Source organism: Bos taurus, chromosome 8 (assembly GCF_002263795.3).
Source record: "Bos taurus isolate L1 Dominette 01449 registration number 42190680 breed Hereford chromosome 8, ARS-UCD2.0, whole genome shotgun sequence".
NCBI lineage: Eukaryota > Metazoa > Chordata > Mammalia > Artiodactyla > Bovidae > Bos > Bos taurus.
The window spans coordinates 105396601-105410051 of NC_037335.1; the positions used below are offsets into that span (position 1 = coordinate 105396601).

Genomic DNA, 13451 nt, shown 5'->3' on the forward strand with positions numbered 1-13451 from the left:
CTCTCATACTTGAGCTTGGCGTCTCACTACTGACCCATGTTGATGGCCACCGAGGGCAGTGGTGACTGTCACTCCACCAAAGCCTGGAGTGTCTCAGAATCTTCCAGAGTCAGGGGAAGGCAGACATGAGGGAGTTTGCCTGTGGATTGGCAGAGCATGTGGAAGGAAGTGACCAGATCCTTCCAAGTGACTTCAAAGCCAGAACGGAATAAGTCACTTCTCTGACTTCAAATTCTGCCTCTGTGAAATGGGAGGACTGGGACAGACGAGCTCGGAGAACTGTTGCATGCTCAGGCATTATAGTCCAGGCTTGTGGGGACTGGGGCTAGAGGGAAAAAAAAAAAAAGGAAGGGGAGAGGCGCTGACTATTGGAAAGTACAAACCCTTGACGCTGGGGACATTCAGGGAAATGAGAGACAGTCCCTACCTTCAAAGGATCTGCCAGGCCCCATGTCTAATTGAGCAGGACACGTAGAGAGCAGCAATGAAGGAACAATTATACTCTGTGACAAGTTGGAAAAAAAAGCCCTCCCACTGTCACCCCGGTCCCAGTAGAAGCCTCAGGAAAGAGCCCCACCTTGGGCAGTCTGCACCTCTGCTCTTCTCTTTTCCCTCAGGCCCCGAACGTGGCATCCTCTTTCCAAAAATCAGTTTGAATTTAATTCTTCTTTCGACAGCCTGACATAGAGTGTCATACTTTCCAGCATTATTTCCCCATATTTGAACCCTGACTTTCACATGACCCTTGGAGAGCTGTCTCTTTTTTTTAAATCCCTCAAGAGACCCAAGTTTGTGGAAGTTACTAACTAGGCTTATGCAGGATCATGCAGAGATGGTATGGATCTCTGAGAGATGACACACTCATCTACTAGAATGACTGGGTAGCACTTTAGATGTGTCTATGATTTGCCTAAGGTTAGGTGATCTGTCTCTTGTATTGTTGGAAGAGGGGTTTGCTATGACTGATGTGTTCTCTTGGCAAAAAAATCTCTGTTAACCTTCCCCCTGCTTCATTTTGTACTCCAAAGTCAAACTTGCCTGTTACTCCAGGTACCTCTTGACTTTCTACTTTTGCATTCCACTCCCCTATGATAGAAAGGACATCTTTTTTGGTGGTGTTCTAGAAGGTCTTGTAGGTCTTCATAGAACCATTCAGCTTCAGCTGATACTGGGAAAGATTAAGGGCAGGAGAAGAAGGGGGCAACAGAGGATGAGATGGTTGGATGGCCTCACTGACTCAATCAACAGACATGAGTTTGAGCAGACTCCAGGATATGGTGAAGGACAGGGAAGCCTGGCATGCTGCAGTCCATGGGGTCACAAAGAGTTGGACACGACTGAGTGACTGAACGACGACAACAAGGTGATATGTGTGGGCCCAGACTAACACCCAGAAGCTGCCATATTGACTCACATTGAAGGTAATGTTGTAATTCTTGCTCAGATCTGCCCAACTATGAATGTGTGGGGTCAATCTTCACATCATTTAAATTTTAAATGGTTAAAAATTAGAGTGAAATGACAGTCTAATGAGATTGCCACCTGTCCTTAGACTTCTATGGCTGCTACAGCTTACAACATAGAGGCAATTGGTCTTTATTTAACTGAACATCAAGTGTAAGACCAACCACAGGGCTGTCGGTGAGCGGTGTATATCCTTCTCAGCGTGGTCAGTTGTATTATTTATCAATCATGGTTTTGATCCTCTGAGAAGAAAGTGAGGGGTTGGAGAGAGATAGCTGAGGGCCCTGGAACTGTGTGTTACTGTTGTGAGAGCAGTGATTCGATGTGCAATCACCATATCACCGTCCTCGTACTTTTGAACACACCATCACAGTTCAACTGTTGGTCTTCCTTACAGATCAGGAGATTCTTCCAGTTTCATGGCTTCCCTGAAAATCAGTAAGCTCGGAGTCCCTGGGGCTATCAAAGCAGAGATTGTAGAACCCCAGGAGAAGATGTTAGGAGAGTGATGGTTTGTTCATGTGTGTGTGGTGGGGGGCAGGGGGGCATCCTTACTATGTGTAAGCACTGTGTGAGGTGTTGGGGTTACAAAGAGCATTTCACAAGATAGGTGTGATTCTGCCCTCATGGAATTTCCTGCAGGTAAATAAGTAGCTAGTTGGAGAAGTACTGCTGTGGCGAAGTCCAAGGTGCTGAGGGAAGCAAGGGTGGGTACCTGACTCATCAGGGGTCAGAGTCGCTTCTAGGCTGGGTCTGGAAGGATGGGGCACATTAACCAAGTGAATGGAGCTGAGCTTGCCAGGAACCAGGTGTCTGACACTCTGCTTTCCATTCCACAAGTCTCTAGAAGCCTTTTTCAGAGTGAGAAATGAGAAAAATAGGAGCTGAGTAGTTCTTGATAAAAGGTATTCCTTTTAAATTGGTGTCCTTTATTCTGAGATTATTTTATTCCTTCCTTTAGAGTCCTACATCAGTACCCATTATTTTGTGATATGAGGGACAGCGTGTATGGGAGTCTCACCTTTTGAATACTGTATTTATTTGTCAGAATGAGAGATTGCTACTTTCACGTCAATTTTTAAGACAATCCAGAGACCTGCGAACCTGTCCATTGATCCTCTCTGCCTTTCTGAATCAGCACCCTCCTCTCCTCCTGTCCATATCCTCACAATTCTCAATCCCACCCGTCTCCTGGTTTCACTAGGATCCTATTCTGCAGGCCTGTGATTTTCCTGGGGGTGGACCTTGACCTTCCACGTGTATTGACAGCCCCAGAAAAACAGAACTGGTGGACCTAGAGTTTAGGGCGGCAATGGGGGATGGGAGTGGGCGGCTGATATATAGAATCTGAGAATCATAAAAGAGCAACGCTCCAGCAGACCTCATCAGAACCCAGACCCATCATTTCACCTGCTCTCGCTCCTGACCCCACCAAACATCAAATGACCCTTGAGCGTAAATACCTCTCCTTAGACATGCTCACCGGAGAAGGCAATGGCACCCCACTCCAGTACTCTTGCCTGGAAAATCCCATGGACAGAGGAGCCTGGTGGGCTGCAGTCCATGGGGTCGCTGAGGGTCGGACACGACTGAGCGACTTCACTTTCACTTTTCACTTTCATGCATTGGAGAAGGAAATGGCAACCCACTCCAGTGTTCTTGCCTGGAGAATCCCAGGGACGGGAGAGCCTGGTGGGCTGCCATCTATGGGGTCGCACAAAGCCGGACACGACTGAAGTGACTTAGCAGCAGCAGCAGCAGACAACATGCTCACATCCCCGTGTCTGCAAGCCACCGCCGATGCCTTTACTTTCATCCCTCTTCCAGTCCATCTTCCACATTCCTCCAGAAGGCTCTTTGGAAAACATGAACCAGATTGTTTTGTTCTCTTCCATAAAAGTCTGCCAGGGTCTGCTTAAAGCTTGCAGAACATTGCCCATCCTCCACAGCCTGGTGTACAAGGCCCTTCCTGATGTGGCCACTGCTGACCCCTCCAGCTGCCTCTTGTAAAATTACTCCTGTGGTCCCAGATTTGAGACCGAGGACTTGTTGTATCCCCTTCTTCTTATGTGTTTCCAGGCCCCTTTTGTTCTGTCTCCCACACTTGGTCCAAGCTGTACTCTTCCTGTGAAAACCACAATGGTATCTCCCCCCGCCTTCACCTGGGTAAATGCCATCCTTCTGTGCTTCCATCACATTCAGCACTCGCTCTGTCATAACACATATCAGAGGCACAGGTAAGAGACCAATGGTTAAAGTGTGGGATCCACTAGAGATTGTATTGTGTGACTTACATCCTATGAGTGCAAAGGAGGATCTTGGGAAAGTGGTGTCCCCCCCACTGAACCCTGGTTTCTTCCCCTGCAAGTATGGGAATACTCATACTTAACACATAAGGTTTTTGTAAAGCTTCAAAGAGACAATTTAAAAAAGGACTTAAGCAGTGTCAGTGTGTATAATAGTAAACTCCCCCAAATGGTAGGTTTTATTAGTATTATCACATCGTGTTGTGATCATCTGATAATTTGTCCTGCTTCGTTCATAAAACTGCTAGCTCTTTGATAGAGAAAAGTGTTTCTCATTCATATTTTATGCCCAACTTCTAGCTTAAAGTATAGTATATGATATAATCTCAATAAGCATTGAAGAATGAAAGAGGAAAAAAAATGAATCATATACAAGGAGAAAGGAAGTTAAGAAGTAAAGAATGAAAGCAGGCAGACCGGAAGGGAGGGAGGCTAAAGGATAGATAATGAAAGAATGACTCATTCACTAAAAGAATTGAAAAAATGATCAATTTTCAATTGATCTTTGATTGCTGCTGTTCCATTTTTCTTAGATTGTATGTCAAGCTTCCATATAAGAGTTATTATCTTTGAAACCAATCATTCAGGATTCTGAGAATTTAAGTCAACTCTTCAAGTGTTTTTTCTTTACCTCTTCTTACACACAAGAGGAACAGATTTAGGCATTTCTGACAATGAAACTGAGGAGGAGAATAAAGTCCAGATCATTAGGCCCCTTGGGGTAAAAGTACAACATCCAGGTTTTAGAACTGGTCACAGTTTGGAGAAAGCTTGTTATTTGGAACAAGGATATGGATGCAATAAACATTCTGAGGTTTATCTTGTTTTAATGACTTGCATTGAGTGGCTTTGATCTTTATATTTGATAATCACTTTCAAATGGTCTGGTGTGTTCTGAAAGTGGAGGAGTGCCTCACGGACTTGAGATCTTCCATGGGAATGACAGGCTGCAATCAGAATTTGGAAATGGGCAATGTTATAGGACTTTTTCTGTGAGTTGTAGAAATGGGGCAGCTGCCTATGAGGAAGATAAACACATTGGTCCAGTGATGGAACCAGGGTACACTGATGGAAAGGAGACACGATAAACATTGGATCCAAGACCAGTTTCCTCTAGTCCCATAGTGATGGTGGTGGTGTAATTCCTAAGTTGTGTCTAGTTCTTGAGATCCCATGGACTATAGCCTGCCAGACTCCTCTGTTCATGGGATTTCCCAGGCAAGAATACTGGAGTGGGTTCCTTCTCCAGGGGATCTTCCTGACCAAGGGATTGAACCCGTGGCTCCTGCCTTGTAGGCAGTCTCCTGCATGGCAGGCAGATGCTTTAACACTGAACTAGCAAGGAAGCCCCTAGCTCCATGAGCTAGTTAAATAAAATTGCGCATCTTAGGGCCTTTTCATGAGTTGAGCAGTCTTTTAGGGACTTTCTTGTGTATTACCACTTTGGATTTTTATATTCCCATTTCTAGGTTGAATATTAAAATCCCCATTTTACAGATAGGGAAATTGAGGTTCAGAGAGATTGAGTCCCTTCTCCAAGGTCACAGGGTCACTTGGTAGAAGACGGAGGATTTGAACCCTATTCTATCTCTGTCTTAAAATATGGCTATTTTTTTTTTTCCCAAAAGAAAAATAAGGCCAGGGATGACAGTAGTTAGGTAGGTCTTGGTGTATAATGCCAGAAGAAAATAGTGAGTACAAAAAGCAAATAGTGAATACGTATGTGTGACTTTGACATACGTACGCTCCGCTGTCATATCATTGCGTGAAGAATAGACTTAAGTCCAGAACATCTCCATCTAGAAATCCATCGGAGAACATTTAATCATGTAGTTAACAGAGTTTACTGTGTGAGACTGTTCTCTACATGGGCTACAGGAGGATAAGGATCTAAGGTATTCTATTTAAACGTTGTTGTCGTTCAGTCGCTAAGTTGTGTCCGATTCTTTGCGACCCCATGGACTACAGGATGCCAGTCTTCCCTGGCCTTCACTAGCTCCCAGAGTTTGCTCAAGTTTGTGTCCATTGAGTGGGTAAACATTATGCTGTCATAGTTAAACAAATTTCACTTTTAAAAACAGAAGAGTTTTTCTGTAGCACTCTACTGTGCTTCCCCTTACTTTGAAAGAGCCTCTAGCTTGGAAATAGCCCATTCTCAGCCAGGAGCAGCTCAGACAAACCCTCTTCAAATAGACAGTATTTACAGGTGGGCAGCACCATTCCCATAACCTGCCTGTGCCCATCAAGGGTCCAGGGAGCGGGACTTTGGCTTGGCAATCCTCAAAGAGCTCAGCCATCACTTCTGCTGTGGGGAGTCCATTTGCTTTGAGTGGTAATAGAGACACAGTCTTGACCTGAGCTCATTGTACCTTGTCTCTCACCGTCTTGAAAATAGGGAAGCTAGTGCCTTACGGTCTAGAGTTAGAAAAACTTGATGCTTTCATGACTCCATTGGAGAGACTGTTGTTGTTGTTGTTCTGCATTTTGAACGCAGTTCCCTTTTGCTTCTCATTCAATAAAACAGGCCCTGACAGCCCTCTCATTGAGATTATTACCGAGTTGTACCATCTCAGGCCAGTGCATTTAGGAAATATGTTGTTGGCACTCACGAGCGAGTGAGATGCATAAAGAAAATATTCTAATGACAGTTGAGTTGAGAGAGCTTTGATCTCCCTCCAGGACTGCTCTCATGGCTTTGAAATGTAGTTCTGGCAGAAGGGTAAAAGCCATGAGAACGCCTTGGCCAGGCCCCGTTCTGAAACTGACATTCCAGGGGACTCACAGCCCTCACAGGAGGAGCCAGGTACAAGGCTGCACAGGGAGAAAAGAGACACCAAGACACCTCTCTTGACAGGCAGTCGGGAGAGGATCTGAGTGAGAAGGGACTTTCCAACTGAGCCCAGCATTTCCCAAGCTCGGTTGGTTGTGCTGTTATTTGATTTTTGGCAAGGGCAGCCGTGGGGCGGGAGAAAAAGGATTATGGTCAAATGTGTTTGGGAATACTTCATACGCTCTGTCTTACTCCCATTTTGTATATTAAAGGCTCTGAAAATTCTTGCAATTAAAAAAATATATGTATTGAACCTTGTTTAACAGAGCATGTCCTAAAACCATCTGACTTGGAAATTCTTTTTTCCTTTAAATATGCCGCTGCTTCTTGTGGATTTAGCCTTCCATAGACCTCGATTTGGAAAATGCTGGTAGTTCACAAGCTCACTGAATAGATGGGGACTCAGAGCTGCAACCTAGACAGCTGAGCATAGTGGGAATGGGCCAGAAATCCAGGCAGTCAGGTTCTGCACAGGGGTGTGCAGCTGAAATGGAGGGTGGATGCTACAATCCTCCCCACGCTTAACTCTCCACACTGTGCCCCCTTGCAAGGAACTATGCCCCTCCCGCCTCAAAGGGAGAGGTGACTTCGTTTGTTGGTACCAAAGTGCTGTCATACATAGGCCAGTGACTAGAGGCCTTCCACTCCTTACTTGATACCTTGGGCAAGTCACTTCACTTCACTTCCCTGACCCCTGGACTTCCTCATCCTGTTTTGAAGTTACACAGTTTACGAGTGTATGTGAATATGTGTATGCTCAGGCACTTAGTCTTGTCTGACTCTTTGCAACCCCATCGACTGCAGCCCACCAGGCTCCTCTGTTCATGGAATTCTCCAGGCAAGAATACTGGAGCGAGTAGCCATTTCCTCCTCCAGGAGACCTTCTCGACCCAGGGATGGAACCTGCGTCTTTTGCATTTCTTGTGTTGGCAGGCAGATTCTTTACCACTGCACCATCTGGGAAGCTTACAAGAGAGGTGCTCAAAAGTTGCCAACCAGAGAGAGCTCGTATCTTGAAGGAAAGGTGTAGGCGATAAAGAGAGGATAAAGACACGGCTTATAAGTTTGAAGCTTATTGCAGACTGATGGAAAGTACAGCGACGATAATCGAGCAGGATAATAGAAACTAGAATCAAAATTAGGAGCCTCTGAGGAGGGTGAAATCATTTTCAGATAGAGGTTGATACTGTTGATTTTGGTGTTGCTAATAATTGTCCTTGTAATTAACATAGTAATAATGCAATACAAATAGCCTCGGCTAATCAATGAGTGCCTTCGAATGAGCCAGGCACTGTGGGAGAACACTTTCTTCTGCCTCTAGTCCTGCTGACAGCCCTGATGGGTGGACATCACTGCCCCACCTCACAGGGGAGAGTGGTCAGGAGCAGACACGTGGCATGCACTGCATGTAAACTGAGCCTAGCAGGGAGGGAAAGAATTTAAAGGCTGAGATTCAGGGAGCTTGTAAGGCAGAGAAGAGAGACTGACGGACATGCTTCAGGAGCGGGCATCACTGGGCAAGCCCAGAGGTTCTTGGGATGAGGAAATTGTAAGAACACAGGTGGGAGGTTGTAGGGGGAAGAAGAAGAGTGGGTGGTAGGCAGGAGACACTGCAGGCTGAGACCAGAGAGTGGCCTTGAGGTGGTTTTCCCACTAGGAGGAGATAAGAGAAATAATAGGAGACCAGAAAATGCAGGGTGGTGGCGGGAGGTCTGTGCCAGAATGGTGCTTAGCTGGCTCGGTCCAGCCCTCTGGTAGCCCCATGAGCTAGCTGAGACTCAGAGAAGCGAAGCAACTTGCCTGTGGATCCGGATCTACTGTCCAGCCAAGTAGAACCTGCACATAAATTAATAAACACACAGTTTGGGATTTAGATGAATTGCGGGGAGGTAATTGCTTTTTTTAAAGAAATTTGGCCAATTTAGAGCGTCCACAGGGGACCAACCTCCCCATGGTAACAAAACGGAGAGCAAGTGGCCCTCAGCAAACCCTTTTCCTCTTCTTAGCATCCATCTCCGTCAACTCTGAATGGTCCTTCTCAGTGTGACCTCCTGTGCTCTCTCTTCCATCCCTCTGCAAAGGGAATAAGCAAACCTTTCCTTTCTTTCTTTCTTTCTTTTTTAGCAAACCTTTTCTTAAAAATTAACTGTTTTTGGTAATGCATGGTCTTTGTTGCTATGTGTGGGCTTTCTCTAGTTGTGGCAAATGGGGGCTACCCTTGGTTGGCGGCGGGGCGGGGGGAGCCTTCTCATAACGATGGCTTCTCTAGCTGCAGGGCCCAGGCTCCAGGTGTGTGGGCTTCAGCAGTCGCGGCTCGCGGGCCCTGGAGTGCAGGCTCAGTGGTTGTGGCACCTGGGCCTAGTTGCCCCGAGGCATATGGAATCTTCCCGGACCAGGGATCAAACCCGTGTCCCCGGCTCTGACAGGTGCAGTCTTACCCACTGTGCCACCAGGGAAGTCCAGCAGAGCTTAAAGAGATGGAGGAGGAAGTTAAATACATGGACTCCTGTCCCCAAGATTTTCCCCTGATACTTTTGGGAAACACCCAGCTTGGCTCTGAACTGGCGGGAGGACCTGAGCTAGCAGAACAAAATCTTTTAGCCACAGAACTATTCTCCTTTGCGTGGAGAGGAAATATTTATTTCTCCAGGAAGTAACTGGAGAGGAAAGGGGCCATCTCTTTAGGGAAACAGGAGCTTCTCAAAGTGTGAAAAACAAAAACCAAAAAACAAAACAAAACAAACAAACAAAAAATATATATATATACACAAGCAAGGGAGTCTATTTATTTAATATCCCACATATCTTCCTTGAGCCAGGATGAATGTCACCCACTGAAAAGATTGGTTTCTGCAATTACATCAGAATAAACAACCAATTAAAACATCTCCCTGCCCCTGCCCCGCCCCCTCTTCCTCTCCTGAAGCTTTCTCAGCCTGGAGCCATGGGACAAAGAGGTGACTTTCTCTAATAATATGTGTGTTCTCTGCACCAGAGAGTGGTAGGTGGAAATGGGCAAATCAATTAGAAAATAATAAATTGCGTGGGAAGGGCCGACCCAGGGAAGCCTCGGCGTCTTGGTGTTTTCACTCCGCTCCCACTTGGTGTTTCCTTTCACTGTGGTCCTGAGAGGGCTCAGGATTGAGGGTGAAGTGGAAGGAAGAGTTGAACATGTCGAGATTTGGACTTGGCCTTGTCAGTATTTATATGATCTCTGAACCCCTGTTCCTTCATCTGTAGGACCAGGATGAATACTGGAAATGGCTAAACATTTACCCAGGGTTTCTGCGTGCCAGAAACTTCCTTTATTAATGTCCCAAATCCTCAGACCAACTCGACGAGGTGGATACTGTTCGCATGTTTATCTTCTGTATAAAGAGACGGGGACACAGGAAGTTAAGTAAATAACCCAGGGGGACCCAAACATCCAGGGGAAGAGCTGGATTCAAACCCAGGACTTTGGCTTGAGAACAGGTCATCTTCCATGCTCTGCCCCGTGGCTTCAGATTGTGCACAGAGGTGAGACAGCAGGTATAGCTAGGACGGGCTGGCATGCAGCAAGAATTTACGATGTGTTGTCCTTAACCTTCCTCATTTCTACTCGGATCACAGAGAAGACTCGTTCAAACTCCTCACAAGGCTTCTCGGCTCAGAAGCTGAGGGGAGCAGAGGTATAGCAGTGAGATTTGGGGTCAATATCTCAGCTTCTGTCCTTGGAATTACTGGTCAGCTCAGCCTAGACACAGGTGTGACCTCTCCAGGCCTTGCTTGTATCTCCAACACATGTGCAACTTTTTTTTTTTTTTTTTTTTGGTAATTGAAAAGCTGGAAAAATTATGGTCCCATGACTAATCATGGGCTCTTGATCACACGTGGAGCCGGGAGGGCACTGTAGGTTTCAGACGTATTCTCTTCCCCCAGAGTGGAGGCACAGGTTTGTGACCCACAGAAGTGCCCCATGAAGCACTGGGCATCTGTTCCTAACCCCAGTGTATTGATAAGGAAGCTGAAGCCTTATAGGAAGAAAGCTGCAGCTGAGACTGGGGCCTCAACGTTTTAGATTTTCTCTTTCCCAATGTAATTCCCCTCCATCCAGATCTCCTGAATGCTTGCCAACGGTCAAGCCCTGTGCTGGGAACTGGGTGATAAACCGAGATGAATTAGGCACATTCCCAGCCTCCAGGGAGCCACAGACAGTGGTAGATACAGACCAGTGGAGTATGTGGAGTGGTGTGAGTGTGCGTGCTCATACGAGGTGGAGGGGTACAGAGATGGTAGAAGAGAGAGAGGTGAGGTGGCAATCGGGGAAGGCTTCCTGGAGGAGTGATGCCGGCACAGACGTTGGATTCGTTCATCAGAGGAGCTGAGTCCTTGAGAGGAGCAGCGTGAGTAAAGGCACTGAGGATAATGCATCATGATGGCACGGGGGAGGCAGATGTTGCCGACGGCACACTGTGGGAAATTCAGGGGTGGGAGCAGAGTCATATGGGGCTCAAGGGGAAGACAGGGTCCCACAGGCCCCGCTGGGGCCCTCTGACTTTACTGCTTCACATGTGGGGAGCTTCTTCTGTGACCCCAGGAAGAAAAGAGAAAGGTGGCATCATTAGTGTTTTGCTGGCCAGGCTCTGTGCCAGCCCCACCGCCTCCCCCACCCTGGAGAGGCAGCACGGTGGAAAAGGGATTCCAGCTAGCTGTGTGACCCAAGCAATGTCTGAAGTTACGGGAACCTCTTTTTCTTCATCTGGAAAATGGGGATAACCATACCACCTTCCTCAGTGTAATGAAGACTAAAGGTGATTATCCATGGAGTGAGGGACCACAGAGAAGGACCCAGCACACATTAATGATCATTGTTGGTCTCTCAGTCGTCCCCAGCTCTTTGTGACCCATGGACTGTAGCCCGCCAGGCTCCTCTGTCCATGAGATTCTCCAGGCAGGAATATTGAAATGGGGTGCCATTCCCTTCTCCAGATGATCTTCCCAACCCACCGATTGAACCTGGGTCTCCCAAATTGCAGGCAGACTCTTTACCATCTGAACCACTAAAGATCATTATTCACAGGTTTTATCTCACCTACTACACCAGGCTGACTGCTTGCTTATTTATATATGTTTTTGTTCATTGATTCATTTCTAACTTCACTCCAAAAATGCTTATTAGCTGTTCTCAAGTATCCCAAGAGGGAATATGCACGCATGTGTGCTCACTGGCTTCAGTTGTGTCCAACTCTTTGCGACCCCATGGACCGCAGCCCGCCAGGCTCTAGTATTCTCCAGGCAAGGATACTAGAGTCGGTAGTCATCCCATTCTCCAGGGTATCTTCCTGACCCAGGGATCAAACCTGCATCTCTTGCATTGCAGGCGGGTTCTTTACCACTAGTGCCACCTGAAAGACGCATGACGGGGGGTAAGATAACTCCCTCTGTGATCCATTGACTCTGTGACTGGTCCAAAAACTTTATAACTCCTATTGTGAAGAGAGAGTCGTACTCCACAAGGGAAGTGTTCTTATTTATTGAGCACCTGGCATATGCCAGTCTCTTTCCAAAGACCATTTCTTTCTCTGTCTGACATGTTTGTTCGGTGTGTTAAAGACCTAATGATGATTGTGTGTGGAATTAATCCACTTTCCAAAGACATCAGTATATAGTCTAGGTTTTTGCAATGATGGCTGCCTCCAATGTGATATATACCTTGGCCTGTTTTATGGACAAAGTAATAAAGGCTTACAGAATGCAGAATCATCTATGGGAGGTAGAAAGTGCCCCAGTGAAAAGAACATATGTTTCCAAGCCAGAGAGACTTGACCTTGAAACCCAGTTCTGCAACTCTGGGCAACCCGTATAATCACTTTGGACCACACTCCCTTGCAAGATGGGAAGAGAGATGCAAAGCAGGCCTCCTAGTGTAGCTTATGTTTGCCTAATAAATGGTCCAAGGTCCATAGTGAATGAAGTAGAGAAGAAGGCAGGATTAGAATATGTGTTATCTCTTCCATGGTCTCTTCTCGCTCTATGTCCATATGATGTCATCAGTCAATATAGCAGAGCGCCTAGGGACAGTTGTTGCCTTTAGATTGAGGTTCTAAACTGAACGCTGCTATTGTTTATAAGCTGAGAAACCTTCAAGTTTCTCAAACTCACGAGGACTTTTTTTTTTTGGTCTGTACAATGTGATCACCTCACTTACTGTATAATATTATTGGGGGAAGTCAATGAGGTCATGTTTATAAAGTGCTTAGCCAGGTGCCTGGCACACAGTGTGACTCAGTTAATCTGGGAGTACCTGCTATTTGAATAGTACCTTTTTTTTTGGATGATGATGACAGCCAAGGTTCTTTTTCTCTTACAGAGCATACTTGGATGTTAATGAGATGAAGAACATTCTTAGACTGGATGGATCGACACACCTCAATATCTTCTTTGCAAACTCCTCAGAGGAGGAATTGGCAGGAGTAGCAACTTGGCCGTGGGACAAGGAGGCCCTGATGCACTTAGGTGAGAGCTGGAAACTTCTTCAGGAAGAAGTTGGCTTGGGACAGGCATACATTGAGTAGTGAAGATGATGATGGGGGTCACGATTCTGATGGTGATAGTGGTGGTAAAGACAACGAACAACTTAGTTATTGATCTCTTTTAATATTGCAAAACTCTTTAGCATTCCTTATCTGTCAGCCATCAAGTGAGGCTCTGAACAATAACACAATACTATTAATTCTGTTCTACCAGTGGAGGAACTAAAATGTGGAGAGTGAATGGGGCTTATCTAAGGTCACACCCAAATCAGGGGCAGAACCACAATTGGAATTTAGGTTTCCAACTCTGTTCACTGGTTGCTTTCTCCGTATACC

At 46.2% G+C, this 13451-nt stretch overlaps 1 protein-coding gene across 1 annotated transcript in view; it reads left to right on the forward strand.

The window, feature by feature from the left end:
* The window catches only part of PAPPA (pappalysin 1), a 266669-nt gene that overhangs the window by 45126 nt on the left and 208092 nt on the right, over nt 1-13451 (forward strand). Inside the window, exon 3 of the mRNA XM_024996354.2 lies at nt 12953-13098. Within this exon, the coding sequence (XP_024852122.1) occupies nt 12953-13098 (146 nt within the window). The remainder of the gene's footprint in view (nt 1-12952; nt 13099-13451) is intronic.